The sequence below is a fragment of the Lissotriton vulgaris genome, chromosome 5 (assembly GCF_964263255.1).
Source record: "Lissotriton vulgaris chromosome 5, aLisVul1.2, whole genome shotgun sequence".
In the NCBI taxonomy this organism is placed as follows: domain Eukaryota; kingdom Metazoa; phylum Chordata; class Amphibia; order Caudata; family Salamandridae; genus Lissotriton; species Lissotriton vulgaris.
In genome coordinates this window covers 710,882,035-710,909,100 of record NC_141693.1, presented here as the reverse complement: position 1 = coordinate 710,909,100, position 27,066 = coordinate 710,882,035, and the positions used below count along the sequence as shown (strand labels likewise).

The 27,066-nt window shown below is 49.8% G+C and overlaps 1 protein-coding gene across 6 annotated transcripts in view; it reads left to right on the top strand.

Annotated features, from left to right (window-relative positions):
- Positions 1–27,066, top strand: part of GBF1 (golgi brefeldin A resistant guanine nucleotide exchange factor 1) — a 2,509,897-nt gene that overhangs the window by 1,221,601 nt on the left and 1,261,230 nt on the right. For all 6 annotated transcript variants that reach the window (XM_086922141.1, XM_086922138.1, XM_086922142.1 and 3 more), the window contains exon 19: positions 10,677–10,800. In XM_086922141.1, coding sequence (XP_086778267.1) covers positions 10,677–10,800 — 124 coding nt within the window. The remainder of the gene's footprint in view (positions 1–10,676; positions 10,801–27,066) is intronic.

Genomic DNA, 27,066 nt, shown 5'->3' with positions numbered 1-27,066 from the left:
AGCTGAGATCCGTGGAGGCGACGAGACACGTGGGACCGGACATCTTGAAAAGCCTGCAACTTGCTACCTGTGCAGCTCCTGAGGCACCCTCGAAGCTGTGCACTGGGGATTGAGAAGCCCCGATCCCGAGCTCCTTCTGCGACGAAGATCAGCCCCCCACACTCCACGAGTTCTGCGTGGGGCCCTTCTGCTTTTGTTCTGCTCGACGCGTTGTCCGGTTGCGGGCCCATTGGCTAATAGTCTCTGTGACGACAATCATTTTGAACCACATCGCTGGTCTGGTTGCTTGCTCCAGTCTGGCCCTTGCTTCCCTGTAAAGGTGAAGCACCCCGGACCTTGCTGGTCTGCACCAGAAGCCTTTGTTGTATCCTGCGTGGGTTGCCTTTGCCAAGGCTTGACGACTCCAATCCAGAAGCCGACCCCTCCATCTGCGAGATCCTTCGTGGGACAGCCCGTCTCCAGCACCTGGTTGTCGTTGACGCCTCCTTGTCCACGTGGCTGCCAAATCTGAAAGAAACAGGTTAGTATAAGATTCCTTACCTTAGAATATCCCCATGCGTCAGACTGGATCCGGAAATTTTTGCGTAGCCGTACCCTTGCGCGTCGGTAGGCGTCGTCCGCGTCGCGGGCGCCGTGATGACATCGTCAGAGTACTTATACGCCGCCTCCGCGCGCTGACGTCAGTTCTTCTTTTTTCCGCGCCAGCATCGCAGATCTGGAAAAAGTGGTACCGTAGTCGATTTTTGACCAACTTTTTACGATCCCTTTTGATCATTTTCGAAGTATTTCGACTCCGAACGGTGCCGGTAGGGATGCCTGGATTTAAACCCTGTGAGGACTGCGACCGACTGATGTCGGTTAGTGACCCTCACCGCCGGTGCGTTCACTGTCTCGGCGTCGACCACGACGACAAGGCCTGCCCCGACTGCCGAGCCCTGACGTTGAAAGCTAGGCGGGAGCGGTCCCGCAAGCGGCTCGAGCTCCGGCAGTCGGCCCCGTGCCGCGAGAGGTCCCGGTCCGGATGGAGGTCGAGGGACCGGTCGCGGGGTCGGAGTCTGTAGGAGAGTAGGGTCTGCAATCCTATGGTCACCCCAGATTTTTGCTTTTTGCTTCACAGGTTTACGACTTTCCGTGGCTGTGGGCCTGCTAATCAGACCCACAGCCTAGCTGTTCTCTCTCTAAATTGACATCCATGTACTTTAGGTGCATTTACCAATTGGTATTGGGTCACTCTTGTAAGTCCTTGTACAGTGTACCATAGGTACCCAGGGCATAAGTGTACCCAAGGCCTAACAGGGGCTGCAGCATGTATTGTGCCACCCCTGGCTGGCCATCTAAACAGACACAACTGGCTGGTAACACAGCTGGGGCAAGGTGGTGTAATCACCCTTTGCTTTAGATATAGTATACCCATATCTAACCCTAAAATGGACACATATACTCCTATAAGTCACTCCTATGGCAGGCCTAATCAATCCAGGAGGCAGAGTGCTTGGAATTATGTGAGATGGGTGTGAGAAGGTAGCCCGATATGCAGCGTTCGCTATTCTAGCGACCACTATGTATCGTTCCAACGACCCTTATGGTGATTGGTTGTAAGTCAACCTTAGACCAGCTATCCTAGTAGCGTGGATACGAGCAGTCTTCGGGCTAAACTCTAGAGGGTGTGTTAAGCCAGCTGTAATACCATCACATACCCCTTGAACACCAAGTGAAAGGACACCACACAAGTGTTATGAAAATAAACAGTATATTTATTAGAATCACAACAGCCCTGTACTCTTTATGAGGACAGGGTACTAAGCACGGAATCAAAGCTCTTAGAAAATACTTCAAGTGCACAATTAAAACAAGTGCCCGAGGGCATTGAAAGTTTAGTGGTCTCGGGCGGACCCGATAAGGCAAGTCTGAAGCGAGGGACTCGGGACCCTAGAGTAAGGAGGCTATGCAGGCACCGAAATGCCGGAGTTACCTAACCCCGAGGGCTGCGGCTGCACAAGTCTTACAGGCGTCGGGGGTCTTCGCTGACGAGCCAGGAGCCGGAAGAAAAGGAGTTGCTGGCCGGCGACCAGTGATGAATAGTTCATAGAGATCCAAGCCTGGATCAGTGATTGTTGATACCTGAAAGCAGAGGGGACCAAGTTCGTACTACTAGCCAGTAGTCAGAGGGTACCAGGAAGGCACCGGATGGCCGTCACCTCGACTAGGTGAGTAGGCGACGCTAGGCTCTGCAGTCTCACGGACCAGGAGGCGTTGTCGGCGACCAGGATGGAGGTGCGAGCTGTCCCACGAAGGTTGATGCTGTCGGCTTCGCTGGGCCCAGGATTGGGGCAACAAGCCTTGGCAGATTTCAGGGCCACGTGGTGGGCCTAAAATGGCGTCTTGAGTGGACCAGGAGGGTCCGGGGTGCTCCTCTCGAAAAAGGGAGCAAGGGCCGATCTGGGGCAACCAGACCAGCAGCGTTGGTTGTCGGATGTCGTCAAGGAAGGGCACAAGCCAGCGGCTAGTGACCAGACAACGTACTGAGCAGCGAGCAGAAGGGCCCCACGCAGATCGTGGAGATGCTGGGAGACTGCACTTCGGGGCTGGAGCTGCTCAGGGTCGGGGCTTCTCGGACCCCAGAGCACTCACCAGAGAATTGCTTCGATGGTCGTGCTGAATAAGAAAGCGTGCAGGTTTTGATGATGGCCGGTCCCTCGAGGTCTCGTCGCACCCACAGATCTCAGCTGAGCTGACGACGTGGGTAGAGGTCAGAGGTGCCAGGGAAAATGGTTCTCGTCGAGCTGGGCCGTCGGATCCTTGAGGAAGGACTTGCAGCAAACCGCAGAGTTCTTAGATGGTGCCTGCGAATGCAGGGTGACTACTCCTTAGCCACAAGGGAGAAATCTTGAGAAGAGTCTCGAAGTCCTTTCGTAGAAAGTATTCTTGATTCAAAGATGATCTAATTTGGAAGGGTCCCCGCTCCGGCCTTTATCCTAAAGAAAGGGGTGGGTACATGACTAGGTCCTGCCCTAAGGGTGGGACCAGGAAGGGGGGTAGGTACACCCCTCTCCCCCTGCTGGACTTTCCCCAGGTCAGGGGCTGCGCGCCCCTGGAACTGGTTCTAGCCGGCAGATGCGTAGTGAGCACCGGGGTGCCACTCCGCAGTCACCTTCTTGCAAAGCCCTACCTACCCAGAATACACAAACCCTGTCTGGGACGGTGCGAACACCGCCCTTGACAGGAAACCCTTTGTCCAAGCTCTCCTCGCTGGAAGGACTCCCAGCAGCAGGGGGTCAGACTCGTGTCTGTGGTGGCAGCGTCCATTTTGTGGAGCTGAGGCTTCAGTTAAATTTAACCGGGGTTCACAGTTACGTACATGTCGTGTCCCTCTAGAAGGGCGGAATGCTAACCTCGTCGCCAGAATTGGTGAGGGGGCAGCATCCCGATTCGTATAACACCTTACTCGACATGTCTTGATAACGCGATACCGAAGTTACCGATATGATACGCGTTATCATGGAACAGCCATTGGGTCTTGGTTCCGCAAGCTGCAACCGGGCTCGGCTCGTGCCAGAGCCCAGTTCACACGGTTCCAATGCTCTCTGCCTTCAGGATTGTTAAGGCCTGCCATAGGAGTGACTGAGAGGAACTCGGGTGTCCATTTTAAGGTTAGGTATAGGGATACTACACCTACAGCAACGGGCGATTACGCCACGTGGCCCCAGCTGTCATGCAGCCAGTTGTGTCAGATTTAGATGGCCATCCAGGGGTGGCATAATACATGCTGCAGCCCCTGGTAGGCCCTGGGTACACCGATGCCCTGAGTTACAGGGTCTGACAGGGTGGCCCAGTTCCAATTGGGTAATGCACCTAAGGTACACATCTCAATTTAGCGAGAGAACAGCTAGGCTGTGGGTCTGATTGGCAGGCCCACAGCCCGGGAAAGTCGTAAACCAGTGAAACAAAAGCAAAAAGTCTGGGTGATCATAGGATTGCAGACCCTACTCTCCTACAATGGGGCTCTAGCATGAGCTGAGCCTGTCTGCAGCTTTCGGAACCATGTCCTTTAGCTGTTTCCATGATAATGCTATACCATATACTCTTAAGTGCATTATAATCCTTGCGGTTATTGCTAACTTTGGCATAGCATTATCAAAACATGTCGAGTAATGTGTCATACGAATTGGAATACTACCCCCTTGCCAGTTCTGGCGACGGAGGTAGCATTCCACCCTTTTAGAGGGACACAACTTGTATGTACCTGAGAATCCCGGTTAAAGTTAACTCAAGCCTCAGCATCACAAAATGGATGCTGCCACCACAGACACAAGTCTGACCTCCTGCTGCTGGGAGTCCTTCCAGCGAGGGAAACCTGGACAAAGGGTTTCCTGCCTTGGGAGGTGCTAGCACCACCCCAGACAGGAGTTTGTGTATTGAGGTAGGACAGGCTGAAAGGAATGAGAGATGCCTGGGGCACACAAGGTGTCCCTGTGCATACCCCGGTTCAAACCAGTTGCTGGGGCACTCCAGCCCCAGCTCTGGCGTCGAAACCGAACAAAGGATAGGGGGTGTAACCACCCCCCTTCCTGGTCCCACCCATAGTAGGGACCTAGTCACAGTACAGCCCCCTTTAGGAGAATAAAGGTAGGAGCTGGTCCTATTCCAATTTAGATTATCCTGATTTGAAACTCTACAAAGAAGAAACTCTGGACTTCAACGTTCTGCTCCACAGAAGACTGAAGAAAATCTCCCTTGTGGCCAAGGAGTGACCACCCTGCACAAGCAGGCACCATCAAGCGTCCTAGCGGTTCACTTTGTGTTACTTCCTGCCGGAACCAGACTTCAGAGCCCAACGAGATCCGGACTTCCAGACCTCTCCGACCTCTACCTACATCTGCAGCACAGCTGAGATCCGTGGGTGCGACGAGACACGTGGGACCCGCTGTAGGAAGGTGGATATCTGACTATGGTTACCCCCAAACTTTTTGCCTGGTGTTTAGCTGGTTTTTGACTTAGTTGGCCTGGGATCCTGCTATTCCGGGCCCCAGGCTGATTGCTCTCTCCTTAAAATGGACTCCATGCACCTTAGGTGCATAACACAATTGGAACTGGTTCACCTTATTGGCCCCTGTAACAGTGTACCCTAGGTACCCAGGGCATAGGTTTTTCCAAGGCCTACCAGGGGCTGCAGCATGTATTGTGCCACCCCTGGCCTGGCCTCCATATTTGACACAACTGGCTGATCACTCAGCTGGGGTAAGTTGGTGTAACCACCTCTTGCTTAGGTACAGTATGCCTGTGCCTAACCCTAAACTGGACACATATGTTCCTATCATCCACTCCTATGGAAGGCCTCATCAATCCTGGAGGCTGAGTGCTTGGAAATATGTGAGATGGTGCTCTAGCATGAGCTGAGCCGTCTGCAGCTGTCTGGAACCACTCCCTAAGCTGTTCCGGGATATTGCCATACCATATACTCTTAAGTGCATTGTAATCCTTGCGGTTAAATGCTATCTTTGGTTTGGCTTTATCAAAACATGTCGAGTAAGGTGTCATACGAATTGGAATACTATCCCCTCGACAGTTCTGTCGACGGGGATAGCATTCCACCCTTCTAGAGGGACACGACATGTGTGTAGCCTTAACCCCGGTTAAAGTTAACCAGAGCCTCAGCATCACAAAATGGATGCTGCCACCACAGACACGAGTCTGGCCTCCTGCTGCTGACCGAAACTCGGCAGATGGTGGCCTGGACAAAGGGTTTCCTGCCTGGGGAGGTGCGAGCACCACCCCAGACAGGGTTTTGTGTATTGGGTAGGACAGGGCTGAATAGAATCAGACATGCCCGGGGCACACAAGGTGTCCCCATGCATAGGCCAGTCCAAACCGGTCCTGGGACTTTCCAGACCCAGGCTTGGCGCGGAACTGGACAAAGGAAAGGGGGTGTAACCGCCCCCCTTCCTGGTTCCTCCCAGAGGAGGGACCTAGTAGGTGATCCACCCCTCAGATTGGGAATAAGAGTGGGAGCAGTGCCATTGCACAGCAGATCATCCTGAATCAACTTGAAACTAAGACGACGACTGGACTTCGACATTCTACTGCTCAGAAGACTGAAGAGAATCTCCCTTGTGACCTAGGAGTGGTCACCCTGTGAATACAGGTACCAACCAGCGAATCGACGTCTGCTTTGCCGCCGCCTCCCGCCGGAGCCCGAGCCCAGAGCCCGACAAGAACCAGACTCCCAGACCTCTCCGAGCCCGATCCACAGTCCCTGCAAAGAAGGGACCCGTGGAGGCACCGAGTGACGTGGGACCGGACCTCTTGAAAGACACCCGACAAGCTGACTGCGCAGCATCTGAGGCATCCTCGACGTTGTGCTTTGGGGACTGAGAACCCCCACCATCGAGCAGCCCTTGCATCAAAGAAGAGCCCTCCAGCATCTCCACGATCTGCTTGGGGCCCATTTGCATTGTGCCACTCGACGAGCCATCCCGGCCACTAGCCACGTGGTCAGCGGCCATCTTGGCGACAAAACCGACGAACTACACAGCAGGTCTGGTTGCTCCAGACCTACCCATGCTCCTGTGAAAAGGAGCTCTCGCTCTGACCTTAATGGTCCGAGTGTTAAGCATCTTTCGATTCCTGCGTGGCTTGCATTAGCCAAGGCCTGTTTGCTCCGATCAGGTCGCCGACACCGCCAACAGCGAGAAGCCTGCGTGGGACAGCTCGTGACCGACTCCTGGACGTCCTCGACCCCGGGTGTCCACGTGGCTGCAGAGAGAAGCTACCCGACAACGCCTGTTTGCACCCGACATCGCCTGGTTCCAATCTGGTTCCACAATAGTTACTGGCTAGTGACTTTGAACATTGTCCCCTCTGCTTTCAGGTCTTCACAACTTCAGATCCACCCTTGGATCCACCGGAACTCTTCACATCGAGCCGCCTGCAGCATCTTCAGCTCCAAGCACCATCGACCAGCGTGACGAAACCCGACACTACTTCGACCCTGTGCACCCGCTTCCTGTGGGTGAGGTAACTCAGCTCCGCCGGTGTTCCTACACTGGTACACATCTCAAGGGCCTGTGTCTTAAGTTTCAACGTTCTAGGTCACTCGGAAGGTTCCTAACTCTTTAACTTTGTACTTTTTACGCACCATAGACTTTGCATTGGAAAGTGCGTGCACTTTGAACACTGCACCCGAGTCCCGCGGGCCTTTCCCGACTTAGTCACTGCTAGTCTCGAATAGCTCCAGCGATTCCCAAGGCCCTAGGCCTGTTCCCTTTCCTATTGGTATCTCTTATACCACTTTCTTAGTATATGGTTTAGGTGGCCCCTAGGGCTCATCCATATTGTGCAACTTTTGTGTATTTTAAACTGTCTTGTGATTTAACGCTTGTGCTTCTGTGCTCATAAAGAGTCCAGGGGATTTTATAGTTAATAAATCAATATATATATTTTCAATATATATCTGTGTGGTGTCCCTTTCATTTGGTATTCAAGGGGGTTGTGTATGGTAATACAGCTGGCTTCACATGACTTTCAGAGTTTAGCCTAAGACTGCTTTGTCCACGTTACCACTAGGATAACTGGTCTACAAGGTTGAATTACAACCAATCATCATAAGGGTTGCTTGGCATGGTACAAAGTGATCACTAGAATTAGTGAGCATTATATACCAGGCCAACTTCTCACACCCGCCATTTTGAAGAAACTGCACTTCGCTTCCAGCACGACTTCAGAGGCATCCTCGAGAAAGTGCTTTGGGGATTGAGAAGCCCCAGCCCCAAGCTGCTCCTGCACAGAAGATCAGCCCTCCAGCAGCCACGAGATCTGCATGGGGCCCTTTTGCTTGATTGCTTCTCGACGCGTTGTCTGGTCTTTTGCCGTCTGGCTAGTGGCCTCCTAGACGACGATCCACAAAATCTACACCGCTGGTCTGGTTGCTCCAGACTGGCCCTTGCTTCCCTGCAAAGGAGAAGCACGCCGGACCCTCCTGGTCCGCACCAGACGACTTTTCCACTCACCGCGTGGGTTGCCTTTGCCAAGGCCTGTTGACCCTGAATCTGGAAGCAACACCGGCGATAGCGAGAGCCTGCGTGGGACAGCTCGTGCCTCCATCCTGGTCGTCGAAGACACCTCCTGGTCCACGTGGCTGCAGAGTCAAGCGACCACTCTTCACCTGATCGCGACGACAGCATCTGGTTCCTTTCTGGTTCCACTCCAGTCACTGGCTAGTGACTGTGAACATTGTCCCCTCTGCTTTCAGGTCTCCATTTTCCTTGATCCACCCTTGGATCACTCCAAACTCTTTCCTCCTGGACGCCTGCAGCATCTTTTCTTCAACGCTCCATTGACTTCAACGCGGAAACCCGACACACTTTCACACCTATGGACCCGCAGCCCGTGGGTTAGGTAACAAGAGCATTTCGGTGCTCAAGGGTAGATTGACTCTCCTGGTGTCCAGGTATCCAGTCATTTTAGTCCTAACTAATCGGAACTGTCTATTACTTACCTTTTCGTAATTTGTACTGTCCATTGACTTTGTTACGCATCTCGTGTGTGAGTTCACACTCTGCACACGCGTCCCGTGGGCCTCCTGCCCCTTACCTAAGGTTAGGGTAGTGTAGTCCCAGCGATCCTACAGCCTCTGGACAGTTCATTCCTTCTATCGATTTCCTTATACCATTTACTTGGTATATAGTTTGTCGTGCCCCTAGGGCACCATTGTAATTTGTGCAACTTAACGTATTTTTCTTAAGAGTCTTGTCATGTGCTTAGCCCTCTGATCTCATAAAGAGCTCAGAGGTGTTTTGTTAGTAATAAATATCTTGTTTATTTTCATAACAACCTGTGTGGTGTCCTTTCATTTGGTATTAAAGGGGTTATATGTGGTAAAACAGCTGGCTTCACATGCCAAAAGAGTTTAGCCTAAGACTGCTTTGTCCATGCTACCATTAGGATAGCTGGTCTATAAGGTTGACTTACAACCAATCACCATAAGGGTTGTTTGGACTGATACAAGGTGATCACTAGAACTAGTGAGCATCATATATCAGGCCAACTTCTCACAATGACCAACTCTTTGTTGGTTACGAGGGCGCTAAGAAGGGACGGGCGGTGTTTAAATGAGCCATTTCTCGATGGGTCGTCTTGTGCATCAAGGCTTGTTATTCTCTGGCTAAAAAGGAGCCTCCTGTGGGGCTGCGTGCCCATTCCACTGGGGCCACCGCGGCTACTACTGCCCTGGGTCGGGAGTCCCCTTGCAGGAAATATGTCAGGCAGCTACGTGGGCCTCGCTGCACACGTTTGCTAGACACTACTGCCTGGACAGCCAAGTCCGGAGAGATGGCATTTTTGGCCGTTCCGTTCTCCAGGACTTTCTGGTGTGATTATTGGTTCGCAGACCCACCACAGGGGTTGGTATTTCTGGGGTATCTATTCTAAGGTAAGGAATCTAATACTAACCTGTTTCTTTCAGATTAATAAGTTAATTACCTTCGGTAACGATATATCTGTAAGAAACAGTAGTTAGTATAGATTCCTTACCGCCCCACCCATCCTCCCCGTTCTGCGAACCGAGATATCTAGGGTTAAGGTCATCCCTTTGAGGGCCCTAGTTTTATGGCACCAGTGTTGGTTTTTATCATGGCTCTGCATTTGTGGCGCAGAGAAGCTGTGTATAAGAACTGACGTCAGCGCGCAATGGCTGCGTCCAAGTACTCCGGCAAAGTCATCCCGACGCCGACGACAGACGCAGAGCCGCAGACGACGCCTACCGACGCACAGGGGTACTTCTACGCAAATGTTTCCGGATCCAGACTGATGCCTGGGGATATTCTAAGGTAAGGAATGTAATACTAACTACTGATTCATACAGATATATCGTTACCGAAGGTAAGTAACTTGTGCGTTTAGATGATATACTGGTCATGTGTGTAGTGGAGACTATAAACAATCCTAAACACTATGATGAGGACTTTAAACAGCTTTGCTGCTGTAACAGGAAGCAAACTAACTGTAGTGAAGGGAAGTTCATTGATGGCAAGAGAGGACAGACAAAGTTGAAATATTTGTCAAAATGACTTCAAGACTAGTATGAGAGCATATTGAGTTAGTCAGTGAAGAGGTGAAGTTTGCTCTTGAATCCGGTTTATGACTTCACTTAGCAGTACTAAAGCTAGATGTGGATTGATCCTTCTTTTAATCTACACATGTTCAAATTATTCCTTGACATGATTTGTCAATGTTTTTTCTTCACCATAACGTACCAGGAACCATACGTCAACATTCAACAGCAAGTTCAAATGTTCACTTTCTGATCACAGCGCTAGTGTGCAGCATATCTTTTCATATTGACAAATGAGTCCATTTTTAGTTTTTTCTTTGCTTTCTCCCAGAATGCATAAACATATCTTATTGCATAGTTATGCATTTAGTATGATCACAGTATTAATACAAACTGTTCTATATTTTTTACACTTTTATTTTTTGTTATCTTCTGCTGAAACATATCACGTTTTCCATGACCAGGCAGTGATCCATATCCTTAATACTGCTGCCTTGTCAGGTCATAAAGGTCATGTGGTTTGCTATGATATTTTCTTTTCAATGTTGATAAAAAAAATTGTGCACTAGTAGTGCTGTTGGGATGTCTGTGTTCAAAAGGTTTCAGTTTCCCCTCTTATGCATTGTAGGACATTTAGTTTCAAAGGACTGAGAATTGATGAAGCTTTGCGCCTTTACCTTGAAGCTTTCCGTTTACCAGGGGAGGCACCTGTGATTCACAGGTTACTGGAAGTTTTCACTGAAAAATGGCAGGTCTGTATTATTCTATTATACGAGTGCTGCTTTAGTCCATTTTGCCGCTGTTGGGGTAAAATGCGTAAATGTACGTGTTTTAATCTGTCATACACGAAGTATGTATTCTCCAATTCACTCACTTTGCTGATTTTACAGTTAGCCAGGATTTGCCACCAATATGCCATGTTTTACCAACTTAGTGCAAAGCCAACATGAATGCACAATAAAGGGGAAGGTAAGATTAAGGTAAAATTCAAATGCTTCCAGGTACTTCTTCCCTAAGCCGCTTTGTAAACAAAATTGTGACACTTCAAAAGAGTACTGGGACTTCAATTATTAGGAAATGGATACCCTAGTATAGAAGACCTACATTGGAATGTAATGAAAAGGGCTCTGCCCATTTAAATTTGCCTGTATGTTTCACTTTCAGATCACCTAGTTTTGGACTTTGTACTGTTGGTGAGCCTCACATTTTGTGACTCACCCACGGACCATGTGCTTTTAGCTCCTGTTTCTGCCTTGTAAGATAAGGCCGCTGTGACACAGCAAAGGTAAGGGGTACTTGGCTGGTTGCACATGAACACTAGTCTAATGCACCGGTGGGACTACTGCTGGGCGCAGCCCAGTAACTGCATACAGGTAGCCCGATGCAGAGGAGACTCTGCAGGGTTAGATATTGACATGGGTAGGCTTTATAATATTAGTAGACACTCATAGGGAACGTCGGTGTGGCTTACTGTCTTGTCTGCAGTGACACTTAACTATAGACCAGGGGTGGGGAATTTACTAAAATATCTACTTGTCCATGGGGCAGTTGCTTCATAAATCTATTTCTCCGCCAACAAAATCCACTTTTCCTTTTTGTGCCACGTAATGCAGTGACAAATTATGGCCGCAATCTCATTATATAAGAGCTCTGATATAACCTCTCTGATTAAGCCAAGGTAGGGTTTGAATACTAGCAACTCCCTTATGTTGCCAAGTTTCTGCAGATCTACATACTGGGGCAGAAGGTAGTAGTAAGCAATAGTTCCAGGGTTGGAATGCCCTTTTGAGTCTGTGCAAACCAAATACATTGTATGTTTTAAGTGTTTTCACTGACACTTCCTTAATCGTTTCCAATACGGAGAATGGTTGAAAATTTACTCCTGACAATGGCAGACTTAAAACTTCTTCCTCGGTTAGGAAAAACGTGTTTAGAGGGAAAATGAACTTGCAAGCACTCAGATTTTTGAATGAACAAATCTAACTATATTTGTTTATGCTAAAATGCAGTTCGCAAATATTTTCTAGGAGCACTTTTTCTTGGTCTACTTCTGTAAGTTCTCGTGAATGCATAAAAGCTGTATATCTGCACTTAATGCAATGTGTGCAATTTTGAGACTTTAGTAATTGGTGTGAGAAGTTGGCCTGATATATGATGCTCACTAGTTCTAGTGATCACCTTGTATCAGTCCAAACAACCCTTATGGTGATTAGTTGTAAGTCAACCTTATAGACCAGCTATCCTAATGGTAGCATGGACAGAGCAGTCTTAGGCTAAACTCTTTTGGCATGTGAAGCCAGCTGTGTTACCACATATAACTTCTTGAATACCAAATGGAAGGACACCACACAGGTTGTTATGAAAATAAACAATATATATTCGAGGCATGTGGGCTGCTGAATTCATATCTGTGCATAGATCGCCGCCTAGTGTTGGATCCGGATGATTGCACATTGTTGTCCTGGAAGAGTCTTCGAAGTATCACGATAGGTGGCTCCTCCCTCGGACTACAGTGCCATTGGGTTCGGATGCATTTTCCTGTACTCCAAGTTCGTAATCGTTTTAAACTTCTTTAATAGGCCAAAAGGCCTTCGGGTTCGTCTGTATTGTTTTTGTTCGGTACCGAAAAGGGTTCTTCACAACTTACGTGCACTCCGGTCGTCGAATCTGGTCTTTGGCCTTCTCGACGCCACGTGGACCGACAGTCGATGGAACGAAGTCCATTCAAATATTGCCCGCAGTGCAACTCCAAGTTCCCGCATACAGATAAGCATCCTGTATGCAACAAATGTTTATCTCCAGATCATGATGAAGACGATTGCCTAGCTTGTGTCCAGTTCTGGTCCAAAAAGACGATCCGGAATCGGCGGGCGGCGAGGCAAGACATGCAGTGGTCGGCACCGGAGCCAGAGAATATCTTCGACGACGAGGAAGAACTAGTTGACGTCGAAGACTCGGATCAAGAAGAGGATCAAGGCTCCGAGCACGACTCTGAATATTACATGGACGAAGAAGAACAAATTGTCGAGGTCGATGAATATGACCAAGACATTGTAGCTGTCGAAGACAACTCCGATGACAACGGAGGGCGAACCGTGAGTACAACACCCCACACAGACATTGCACCGACATCAGAGACTCAGGTCGAGGCATCGCCAACAGGCCTTAACCAAGATCTAAACACCGATTCTATAGCCCCGCAATACGGCTCGGCTAAGAATATACAAAAAGAGCTCTCTGAAACACGCTATCCAAGACCGGTTCCGTCGAAACCAAACGTCATCAACACGACAGTCTTTGGACCGAACGCCGTCGAACCAAAGGGGATAAACACAAAGGGGGCCGAGCCGAAGGCCAGCGTTCCATCTAAACCGTCGAAACCAAAGGCCGTTGAACCGAACAAATCCACTTCAACAGCCGAAAAAGGGCAAAAGTTGGTCTAAGAAAGCAAAGGGGCCTGAAAACAAAACCGAAAGTAGGCCAAGCAAGAACGGTCGAGCCAAAGCGCATTGATCCGAAGAAGGGCATCGAGCTGAAGCCCATCGATCCAAAATAGGGCATCGAGCCGAGGCAACAGGCTCCAAAAACACCTGTACAGCCGAAAAAGCCAGGACTTCCGATAAAGGTTGTCAAATTAATAAAACCAATCGGTCCAAAAAAGGTGGTGCAACCTGCGAAAGACGTCGCACCGACAAAACCGACGGACAGGCACTGCCCATAAAACCTCAAAAGCAGATCCCGGTACCGAAAACGGTCGAACCGAAAAAAGGCTTCGAACCGAAAAAGGCAAAACCTAAATCATCGGCACCAAAGACTGTGGAAGAGGAGATCATCCATCCAGACCCCTCTACAGTAGATCAGTCTAAACTATACACTGACCCAAATACTGGGAAAGTGACTGTTTACAAAAGAAAGAAAAGACCAGTGCCTGCTGAAGACTTTTCTACTATTCCACTCAAAAAGAAAAGAGACTGTGCAACCTCTCCTATTCTTTTTGAGCCTATCTCTCCAGCTATGCCTACTACTCTATATGCACCATACTCACCTACACGCTCTGACTACAACCCAGATGTAGATCAGGATACAGATGTTGGTTTTGGTTATCCACAAAACCCAAATATAGACCCCAATTCACAACCATGGGGGGGGTGAACCAGACCCATATGAGGCTCAACCCATTATAGACGCACCTGCATACCCAGCTAAACCATCACCTACAGAAGACACAGTGGCATTCAACTCATTAATAGAAAGAGCAGCACTCTATCATAATGTAGACATGCATGCAGATCCTATAGAGGAAGATTTCTTGTTTGATACTCTTGCATCATCAGAAAGGACTGTCAAAACACTTCCCATGTTAAAAGGGGTCTTAAAGCACGCAAATGACATCTTCAAAGACACTGCTAGGGCACGTGTAGTCAACCCTAGAATTGAAAAAAAGTATAGGGCTGCACCATTAGACCCTACTTACATCAGGGGACCACTGCCTCTAGACTCACTGGTGGTCTCAAACGCACGAAAGCGTGCAAACTCACAAACTACTGGAGAAGCTCCTCCTTCTGACTAGGAGTCAAAGATTTTGGCAGCATCAGGCAAAAGAGTAGCTGCTCAGGCAGCAAACTCATGGAGAATCGCCAATACTCAAGCCTTGTTGGCTAGATATGATAGGGCGCACTATGACAGTTTAGAACCACTTCTCCAACACTTACTTGAGCCTTTTAAAGAGCAAGCCAATGAACTTATACAGGAGGGAAAGTTCATTACTAATGTCTCTATTAAGTGTGCTCTAGACGCGGCAGACACAGCTGCCAGATATATCAACATAAGCGTACTGCTTAGGAGACACGCCTGGCTTCGCATATCTGGATTTAAGACTGAGGTCCAGAACACAATTCTTAACCGGCCAATCAACCCAGATTTTTTATTTGGTCCAGCAGTTGACTCAACTCTGGACAAAATGAAAAAAGACAGACACTGCAAAGTCAATGGGGGCTCTTCAGTCCCAACAACACAGAGGCTCCTTTCGTCGCTCCAACTACAGAGGAGTGGTTCGAGGTAACACATCGCAGCAATCCTCCACATACAAGACTAATACACAATCCACATACAATAAAAACACCATTCGTGGTGGATACAGAGGAAATAATAACAAGGGCAGAGGTCGTGGAGGCAATGCCAATAGATCCTCCACTAATACCAAACAGGGACTTCTTAGCACTACCCCCAGACCATACAACACCAGTCGGGGAAGGCTACAACAGTTCCTACCAGTCTGGCTAAACATCACTACAGACAAGTGGGTCAGGCAAATTATCCAACATGGCTATTGCCTAGAACTCGCATCCACACCACCCAACATACCACCCGTACACCGTCCAATGTCATATAACATTGTTGCAGCAAGAGGTCATCAATATGCTGCAAAAGGGGGCCATAGAACCAGTCCCATTAAAACATCAAGGAACGGGAGTATACTCACCATACTTCCTCATTCCCAAAAAGGACAGGTCTCTCAGACCAACATTGGACCTCAGGCCCCTCAACCAGTACATTTTATCAGAACATTTTTACATGCTCACTCTGCAACAAGTCTTACCACTGCTGCAGCAGGGAGACTTCCTGGCAACTCTAGACCTCAAAGACGCATACTTTCATATACCAATACACCCTCCTCACAGAAAGTATCTCAGATTTACAATTCAAGGACAACACTATCAGTTCAACGTCCTACTATTTGGTGTAACAACAGCTCCACGGGTGTTCACAAAATGCCTAGCAACAGTGGTGGCGCATCTCAGGAGACAACACATGTATTACCCATATCTGGACGATTGGCTAATACAAGCGCCATCGGCCCAGCAATGTGCCAGCCACATGTCAAGGACCATTCATCTCCTGCACAGTCTAGGTTTCTCGCTGAACTACCCAAAGACACACCTACAACCCTCCAACGTACAACAGTACCTGGGACCTACAATAGATACACTAGCAGCAAAGGCATATCCAAACACAGCACGGATCAACCGAATGCAAACGTTAATCCAAAGGTTCAAACCACAACACTCGTTGCCAGCTCGAGTGTTTATGCAGCTGTTGTGTTTTATCTAGGACCCTAATTAAAATATTTCATATTTTGTAAGAAGCCACTGCAATTCAAATGCGGCAAGGCTACTTCCTTAGACTCCTAGAAAGCACAACGAGTTCTTACAACATACCAAACCTCCAACAACCTGGGAATTCCCCGCGTTTTTTGTTTTGATTTGTCTTAGAACTCCTGCAAGCACTGAAAGAACGGTCAGTTCTTAGTGACATCTTTAATTGACGTCTTATGTCCAACCTTACGTCAAACACGGCACCTTCCAGGTATAAATATATCAACGTTTGCCTTAAGCAACACACGGTGGTGTGAAGCAGAGCGGCTATCTACTTATCCGAAGCCCAGCTGATGCGAGTGCCGAAGGAAGCCGTACCTCCCTTTTGACGCACCGAGAAAGATGCTGTCTTTTTCTCCTGCCGAGAAAATCCAGCTCCGGTGTTTCCAGTCACCCTCGTGGTTTACTGGGAGATCGAGTCCTGAAAGCGAGATAGGAGACCTCCTCCATTCTTAACACCAAGGTACGGAGCTGATTAGATTCTTAGAGAATTCTTGGGTCCGATACTTGGCAAAAAACTAACTTAACTTAAACTGCAGCCCATCTACTCCTTCCCACGTACTAGGCTTAGGTTAGGTACACCGGGGTAGGCGTATTTAGAAGCACCAGTTGAGTACGTTTTGTCAAGCTTTTATCTTTGTATTTAACTGTATATATTTGATACCTTTTAAGTATCATATGGCTCAGAAACCATATCAATGCTTTTACAGTATTATTTCTTAATACTCCTTTTACTGTACGCACTTTACTTTATAACAAGTATTGCAATCATAGCAATTCATTTCTCTTGCATGAGAAAGAAGACTGTTCAATAAATAACACCTTTTATTGAAAACGCCTGTTTCTCTATTTCTCTGCACTCTGGTGAAACGAAGTATGCACAACTGACTGAGTGAAATAGCTGTCTATTGTTTTCACACGACTCTGGAGATGTACTCCTTATTCTGGGGGAGCAACGTTGTCAAGTCTATGCGGTTGTCAGAAGCTGAATCCCTTCTTGTCTAATCAGGGAAAGTTCACTCCTCCCTTTTCATTCGAGAAAGTTTCTAGTGACCTCTGAGCTAGCTGGCAAACCTAAATTAAGTCTAACATATTCAATAGAGACCTAGTCGACCTCAATCCTACGTCTAAACTATCGTTTGTTATTCCAATGCGCGGAGCCTATTGGGAAAATAGGAACTACACTACATGGCGGCCAACGTTTGGTAAGGCGGTAATCTATCGCAAGATACTAGAGTAACTCAGTCGTGCTTTTTCACACAGACTCCTTTTCCCGTAAAAACTCCAATATACGTCTGGAGTGGGTGAAAGGTTAATATCCACCGGAACTTAGTAGGATGAGAATCCTATGTATTCGTTTACGGTATAATCAACGTTGAAGGATACAGTGTTCCAAAATATTGTGCACCTAATCTTTTGTCTCCTCAAAAAAACTTGCTCTGCAAGACACTTCTTTTCATTAAATAATGTCGCTTAACGGCGACAACAACGTAACCGGTGAAGCCTCAGTAAATACGAATCAACTGGGTGCAGACCTTACAGGGTTTAATGAAGACGACCATGATGCTGTAATCATCCCAGCCAACATAAGAAAAACCATAACTATAAAACTTATAGAAAATGGAGTAACATCGAGAGGTGGTACGGTTGTATTTGTGGGTTCGAGGCATGTGGGCTGCTGAATTCATATCTCTGCATAGATCGCCGCCTAGTGTTGGGTCCGGATGATTGCACATTGTTGTCCTGGAAGAGTCTTCGAAGTATCACGAGATAGGTGGCTCCTCCCCTGGACTACAGTGCGCATGGGCATCGACTTCATCCTCAGATTGTTTTTTTCCGCCATTGGGTTCGGATGTCTTTGAATTCCCTCTTGTCGGAATCGATAAAAAACTTTCTTAAGACCAAAAGGTCTGTAGTCTAATCGTCGGTATAGTCTTGCGTTCGGTCTTAGTTGTTCCAGCTCAGTCCCGAGCCGGATTCCCTACACCCGCGTGCTTTCGACGCAGAAGGCCCAGTCGACGCTTCAGACCCTATCGACCGTTCATCATGGACCGTAGTCCATTTAAAAGATGTCCCGTCTGCAACTCGAAGTATCCCCACATCGACGCCCACCTGGTGTGCAACAAGTGACTGTCGCCGGACCATGATGAAGCCAAGTGTATGGCTTGTTCCCGCTTCAGGTCCAAGAAGACGCTTAAGCTTCGACGAGCTGCGCGCCAGGAGGCCCAGCATGCTGCACCGGCACCTGTGGACATCTTCGATGCAGGGGATGTCGAGGAAGAATTTACCAGGGACATCAGTGAGTCGAACCCCGCGTCGGACTTAGACTACGACTACGACGAGGATGCCGAAATGTTCAAAGCCGAAGAAGTCGTCGACGAGGTAGGAGACTACGACGGGGCCCTCGGGGCCATGGAGGATAGCTCGGACGAAGAGCTTCCTCAAACTGACTCTGGGGCCGTGCCAATTCTTAAGGCTCAGGTCGAGGGATCACTGTAGGAAGGTGGATACCTGACTGTGGTTGCCCCCAACTTTTTGCCTGGTGTTTTGCTGGTTTTTCGACTTAGTTGACCTGGGACCCTGCTATTCAGGGCCCCAGGCCTACTGCTCTCTCTCTAAAATGGATTCCATGTACCCTAGGTACATATCTAATTGGTACTGGGCCACCTTATCAGACCCTGTAACTCAGGGCATAGGTGTACCCAGGGCCTACCAGGGGCTGCAGCATGTATTATGCCACCCCTGGCTGGCCATCTAAAACTGACACAACTGGCTGTACGACAGCTGGGGCAAAGTGGTGTAATCACCCTTTGCTGTAGATATAGTATACCTATATCTAAACCTAAAATGGACACATATATTCCTATCAGTCACTCCTGTGGCAGGCCTTATCAATCCTGAAGGCAGAGTGCTTGGAATTGTGTGAGATGGTGCTCTGGCATGAGCTGAGCCCGTTTGCAGCTTGCGGAACAAAGTCCTAATAGCTGTTCCATGATAACGCTATACCATATACTCTTAAGTGCATTATAATCCTCGCGGTTATTGCTAACTTTGGTATAGCATTATCAAAACATGTCGAGTAAGGTGTCATACGAATTGGAATACTACCCCCTCGCCAATTCTGGCTACGGGGGTAGCATTCCACCCTTCTAGAGGGACACGACATGTATGTAACTGTGAACCCCAGTTAAAGTTTACTCGAGCCTCAGCATCACAAAATGGATTCTGCCATCACAGACACAAGTCTGACCTCCTGCTGCTGGGAGTCCTTCCAGCGAGGGAGGCTTGGACAAAGGGTTTCCTGCCTTGGGAGGTGCTAGCTTCACCCCAGACAGGATTTTGTGTATTAGGTAGGACAGGGCTGAAAGGAATGAGACATGCCTGGGGCACACAAGGTGTCCCTGTGCATACTCCGGTCTAAACCAGTTCCTGGGGCACTCCAGCCCCAGAGCTGGCGCAAGACCGGACAAAGGATAGGGGGTGTAACCACCCCCCTTCCTGGTCCCACCCAGAGGAGGGACCTAGTCGTAGTACAGCCCCCTTTAGCCGGATAAAGGTAGGAGCTGGTCCCATTCCAAATTACATTATCCTGAACAACTTTACAAGAAGAAACTCGATGTTCTGCTCCACAGAAGACTGAAGAAATCTCACTTGTGGGCAAGGAGTGTCCACCCTGCACAAGCAGGCACCATCAGCGTCCAGCAGCTTCACTTTGTCGTCTTCCTTCCTGGATCCAGACTACAGAGCCCGACGAGACCCGGATTCCCAGACCTCTCCGACCTCTACCTACATCGGCAGCACAGCTGAGATCCGTGGGTGCGACGAGACACGTGGGACCGGCCATCTTGAAAGAAGCAGCACTTCGCTCCAGCACGACTTCAGAGGCATCCTCGTCCAAGTGCTGTGGGGACTGAGAAGCCCCGACCCCGAGCAGCTCCTGCACCGAAGATCAGCCCTCCAGCATCCACGAGATCTGCGTGGGGCCCTTCTGCATGTTTGCTGCTCGACGCGTTGTCTGGTCACTTGCCGGCTGGCTTGTGACCTCCTAGACGACGAAACCCGACAACTTCACTGCTGGTCTGGTTGCTCCAGACTGGCCCTTGCTCCCTTCCAAAAGAGGAGCACCCCGGACCCCCCTGGTCCACTCCAGACGTGTTTCCACTCACCGCGTGGGTTGCCTTTGCCAAGGCCTGTTGACTCCGATTCCGAAGCCGACACCGCCGACAGCGAGAGCCTGCGTGGGACAGCTTGTGCCTCCATCCTGGTCGTTGAAGACACCACCTGGTCCACGTGGCTGCAGAGACAAGCGTCCACCTTCACCTGATCGCGACAACGACATCTGGTTCCACTCCTGGTTCCACTCCAGTCACTGGCTAGTGACTTTGAACATTGTCCCCTCTGCTTTCAGGTTCTTCTCTTCACTGATCCACCCTTGGATCACACCGGACATCTTCCTCCTGACCGGCTGCAGCATCTTTTCCTCCTGGCTCCATAGACTTCAACGCCGGAACCCGACACGACTTGGCACCTATGCACCCGCAGCCTGTGGGAGAGGTAACACAAGCATTTTGGTGCTCAAGGGTAGCTTGACTCTCCTAGTGTCCAGTTCCACAGTCGTTTTGGTCCTATCTAGTCAGGGACGTCCGTACTCACCTTTTTCTGAAAACTGTACTGTCCATAGACGTTTCTACGCATCTCGCGTTTGAGTTCACACTCTGCACACGCGTTCAGTGGGCCTCCTATTACCTACCTCAAGTTAGTACAGCGTGGTCCCAGCGATCCTACAACCTCTGGACAGCTCCATTCCTATTGTTGACTTTCACATTCCACTTACTTAGTATATGGTTTGTCGTGCCCCTAGGGCACCATTGTAAATCGTGCAACTTAAACGTGTTTTTCCTAAGAGTTTGTCATGTGCTTAGCCCTCTGACCTCATAAAGAGTTCAGAGGTGTATGTTAGTTAATAAATACTTGTTTATTTTCATAACAACCTGTGTGGTGTCCTTTCACTTGGTATTCAAGGGGTAATATGTTTTAAAACAGCTGTCTTCACATGCCAAAAGAGTTTAGCCTAAGACTGCTTTGTCCATGCTACCATTAGGATAGCTGATCTATAAGGTTGACTTACAACCAATCACCATAAGGGTTGTTTGGACTGATACAAAGTGATCACTAGAACTAGTGAGCATCATATTTCAGGCCAACTTCTCACAAGGGGTTTCAGTCTTCCCCTACCTCGACGACTGGTTGTTGAAGGCGTGCTCGCCCCAGACAGTCGTCAGCCACCTCCAGACTACGGCGGATCTCCTGCACCAGCTGGGGTTCTCCATCAATGTGCCGAAGTCACACCTGTGCCCCTCTCAGAAGCTACTCTTCATCGGAGCGGTTCTAGACTCGGCGCAGTTTCGGGTTTATCCGCCCGAACATCGGGTCCGGGATATTCAGGCTCGCATCCCACTCTTTCAGCCTTTATCCCGGATCTCGGTCAGGTTGACGCTGTGGCTTCTGGGGCTGATGGTCTCCTGCATCCTTCTGGTGCATCACGCTAGGTGGCGGATGCGGGCTCTGCAGTGGGACCTGAAGTTTCAGTGGGCCCAGCATCAGGGCAACCTGTCCAACCACGTCCTGATCTCGGAGGGCACTGCGAGACAGCTGCAGTGGGGGCTCAAAGACCGCGATTGGGTCAGCGGCAGATCCCTATCCCTTCCCCAACCGGTGCACGTGGTTGTGACAGACTCGTCCCTCCAGGGCTGGGGAGGCAACATGGGAGAGGCGGAGATCAGAGGCCTCTGGTCTCCGGCGGAGTCCCGGCTCCATATCAACCTTTTGGAGCTGCGGGCGATTCGTCTAACACTGAAGGCATTCCTCCCCTCTGTCAAGGGGAGTGTAGTGCAGGTGTTCACGGAATACACCACCGCCATGTGGTACTGTAACAAACAGAGCGGGGTGCGGTCGTGGACCCTATGCTAGGAGGCTCTGCGCCTCTGGCAATGGCTGGCACATCAGGGCGTGACCCTGGTGGTTCAACACCTGGCAGGTTCTCTGAACGGCAGGGCGGAAGAACTCAGCCGCCGGTGCATGATGGATCACGAATGGCGTCTGAACTCGGACGTGGTGCAAGGTCTCTTTCTGCAGTGGGGAGAGCCTTGGTTAGATCTCTTCGCCACCGAAGAGTACGCGCAATGTCATCAGTTCTGCACGTTGGAATTTCCAAGTCGGCACTCGCTCGGAGACGCTTTTCGTCGCGAGTGGAGTTGCGGTCTGTTGTACATCTTTCCGCCTATACCACTTCTGCCCAGAGTGCTGAAGAAGATTAAGCGCGACCGGGCACAAGTCATCCTTGTGGCTCCGGACTGGGCACGAAGGTACTGGTATTCCAAGCTACTCAGTATGTCAGTCGATCCCCCGGTTCGTCTGCCTCTTCAGGAGGACCTTCTGTCGCAGCAGCTGGGGACGGTCCTCCACCCGAACCTGTCCAGTCTCCACCTCCATGCTTGGAGATTGAGCGGCGACAGTTGAGGCCATTTGACTTGCCTCGTCAAGTCTGTAACATCATTCTGGCAGCCAGGTGTCCCTCCACAAAGTCGGAATACGCCTGCAGGTGGAACAGATTTCTGGCATGGTGCACAGCAAAGGCTGTGGATCCTCTCTCTGCCCCTCTTTCTGAGGTACTTCTCTTTCTTCTTTCTCTTGCCCAGCAGGGCTCTGCTCTGGGTACTATCAAGGGCTACCTTTCTGCTCTTTCAGCCTTTTTGAGGCTGCCTGATTAACCTTCTTTGTTCAAGTCCCCTATTGTTAACCGATTATTGAAAGGCATCACGCATACGTTTCCTCCTGTGCCCTTTGTGATGCCTCAGTGGGACTTGAACTTGGTTCTTACTTTTCTGATGTGCGCTCCCTTTGAGCCACTTCACAACTGTCCTCTTCGCCTTCTTACTTTGAAGACTTCCTTCCTGGTAGCCATCACTTCTGCCAGGAGAGTGAGTGAGCTCCAGGCTCTATCCTGTAAACCTCCTTTCCTTTCGGTCCATCCGGACAAGGTTGTGTTGCAGACAATGCCCTCTTTCCTGCCTAAGGTAGTCACAGCCTTCCACATCGGGCAGTCGATCACCTTGCCCACCTTCTTTCCGCCTCCGCATTCCTCAAGAGAGTGAGAGTGGCTCCACCGTCTGGACCCAAAACGTGCGCTCTCGTTTTATCTGGATCGCACACGCCAGTTCCGGGTGGATGACCAACTCTTTGTTGGTTACGTGGACGCTAAGAAGGGGAAAGCGGTGCATCTTGCGGTGGATCATCTTGTGTATTCAGGCGTGTTACTCCTTGGCTAAGAAGGAATCCCCTGTTGGGCTGAGTGCTCATTCCACTCGGGCCACAGCGACTACAACTGCCTTGAGCCGAGGAGTGCCCTTGCAGGACATTTGCCAGGCGGCTACGTGGGCCTCGCAGTACACGTTTGCAAGACACTATTTCCTGGACAGCCAAGTCCGGAGGGATGGCTTCTTTGGCCGTTCCTTCCTCCAGGACTTTCTGGTGTGATTATTGGTTCGCAGACCCACCACCGGGGTTGGTATTGCTGGGGTATCTATTCTAAGGTAAGTAATCTATCACTAACGTGTCTCTTTCAGATGCACAAGTTACTAATTGTGTAACGATATATCTGTAAGAGACATTAGTTGGTGATAGATTCCTTACCGACTCACCCATCCGCCCTGTTATGCGAACCGATATCTAGGGTTACGGTCATCCCCTTTCAGGGCCCTAGTTTCAAGGCACCAGTGTTGGTTTTTAGCATAGCTCTGCGTTTCTGGCGCGGAAAAGCTGTGTCTAAGAACTGACGTCAGCACGCGGAGGCGGCGTCTAAGTATTCTGACGATGTCATCACGGCGCCCAGGACGCCGTCGACGCCTACCGACGCGCAAGGGTACTGCTATGTAAAAATTTCCAGATCCAGTCTTGACGCCTGGGGATATTCTAAGGTAAGGAATCTATCACTAACTAATGTCTCTTACTGATATATCGTTACACAAGTAGTAACGTGTGCAACTGGCTGATCAATCAGCTGGGGCAAGGTGGTGTACTCACCCTTTGCTTTAGATATAGTATACCTATATCTAAACCTAAAATGGACACATATACTCCTATAAGTCACTCCTATGGCAGGCCTTAACAATCCTGGAGGCAGAGTGCTTGGAATTATGCGAGATGGTGCTCTAGCATGAGCTGAGCCTGTCTGCAGCTTTCGGAACCAAGTCCTTTAGCTGTTTCCATGATAACGCTATACCATATACTCTTATGCGCATTATAATTCTCGCAGTTATTGTTAACTTTGGCATAGCATTATCAAAACATGTCGAGTAAGGTGTCATACGAATTGGAATACTACCCCCTCACCAATTCTGGCGACGGGGTAGCATTCCACCCTTCTAGAGGGACACGACATGTATGTAACTGTGAACCCGAGCCTCAGCATCACAAAATAGATGCTGCCACCACAGACACAAGTCTGACCTCCTGCTGCTGGGATTCTTTCCAGCGAGGGAGGCTTGGACAAAGGGTTTCCTGCCTTGGGAGGTGCTAGCACCACCCAAGACAGGATTTTGTGTATTAGGTAGGACAGGCCTGAAAGGAATGAGACATGCCTGGGGCACACAAGGTGCCCTGTGCATACACCAGTTCAAACCAGTTGCTGGGGCACTCCAGCCCCAGCTCTGGCACAAAACCGGACAAAGGATAGGGGGTGTAACCACCCTCCTTCCTGGTCCCACCCAGAGGAGGGACCTAGTCGTAGTACAGCCCCCTTTAGCCGGATAAAGGTAGGAGCTGGTCCCATTCCAAATTACATTATCCTGAACAACTTTACAAGAAGAAACTCGATGTTCTGCTCCACAGAAGACTGAAGAAATCTCACTTGTGGGCAAGGAGTGTCCACCCTGCACAAGCAGGCACCATCAGCGTCCAGCAGCTTCACTTTGTCGTCTTCCTTCCTGGATCCAGACTACAGAGCCCGACGAGACCCGGATTCCCAGACCTCTCCGACCTCTACCTACATCGGCAGCACAGCTGAGATCCGTGGGTGCGACGAGACACGTGGGACCGGCCATCTTGAAAGAAGCAGCACTTCGCTCCAGCACGACTTCAGAGGCATCCTCGTCCAAGTGCTGTGGGGACTGAGAAGCCCCGACCCCGAGCAGCTCCTGCACCGAAGATCAGCCCTCCAGCATCCACGAGATCTGCGTGGGGCCCTTCTGCATGTTTGCTGCTCGACGCGTTGTCTGGTCACTTGCCGGCTGGCTTGTGACCTCCTAGACGACGAAACCCGACAACTTCACTGCTGGTCTGGTTGCTCCAGACTGGCCCTTGCTCCCTTCCAAAAGAGGAGCACCCCGGACCCCCCTGGTCCACTCCAGACGTGTTTCCACTCACCGCGTGGGTTGCCTTTGCCAAGGCCTGTTGACTCCGATTCCGAAGCCGACACCGCCGACAGCGAGAGCCTGCGTGGGACAGCTTGTGCCTCCATCCTGGTCGTTGAAGACACCACCTGGTCCACGTGGCTGCAGAGACAAGCGTCCACCTTCACCTGATCGCGACAACGACATCTGGTTCCACTCCTGGTTCCACTCCAGTCACTGGCTAGTGACTTTGAACATTGTCCCCTCTGCTTTCAGGTTCTTCTCTTCACTGATCCACCCTTGGATCACACCGGACATCTTCCTCCTGACCGGCTGCAGCATCTTTTCCTCCTGGCTCCATAGACTTCAACGCCGGAACCCGACACGACTTGGCACCTATGCACCCGCAGCCTGTGGGAGAGGTAACACAAGCATTTTGGTGCTCAAGGGTAGCTTGACTCTCCTAGTGTCCAGTTCCACAGTCGTTTTGGTCCTATCTAGTCAGGGACGTCCGTACTCACCTTTTTCTGAAAACTGTACTGTCCATAGACGTTTCTACGCATCTCGCGTTTGAGTTCACACTCTGCACACGCGTTCAGTGGGCCTCCTATTACCTACCTCAAGTTAGTACAGCGTGGTCCCAGCGATCCTACAACCTCTGGACAGCTCCATTCCTATTGTTGACTTTCACATTCCACTTACTTAGTATATGGTTTGTCGTGCCCCTAGGGCACCATTGTAAATCGTGCAACTTAAACGTGTTTTTCCTAAGAGTTTGTCATGTGCTTAGCCCTCTGACCTCATAAAGAGTTCAGAGGTGTATGTTAGTTAATAAATACTTGTTTATTTTCATAACAACCTGTGTGGTGTCCTTTCACTTGGTATTCAAGGGGTAATATGTTTTAAAACAGCTGTCTTCACATGCCAAAAGAGTTTAGCCTAAGACTGCTTTGTCCATGCTACCATTAGGATAGCTGATCTATAAGGTTGACTTACAACCAATCACCATAAGGGTTGTTTGGACTGATACAAAGTGATCACTAGAACTAGTGAGCATCATATTTCAGGCCAACTTCTCACAAGGGGTTTCAGTCTTCCCCTACCTCGACGACTGGTTGTTGAAGGCGTGCTCGCCCCAGACAGTCGTCAGCCACCTCCAGACTACGGCGGATCTCCTGCACCAGCTGGGGTTCTCCATCAATGTGCCGAAGTCACACCTGTGCCCCTCTCAGAAGCTACTCTTCATCGGAGCGGTTCTAGACTCGGCGCAGTTTCGGGTTTATCCGCCCGAACATCGGGTCCGGGATATTCAGGCTCGCATCCCACTCTTTCAGCCTTTATCCCGGATCTCGGTCAGGTTGACGCTGTGGCTTCTGGGGCTGATGGTCTCCTGCATCCTTCTGGTGCATCACGCTAGGTGGCGGATGCGGGCTCTGCAGTGGGACCTGAAGTTTCAGTGGGCCCAGCATCAGGG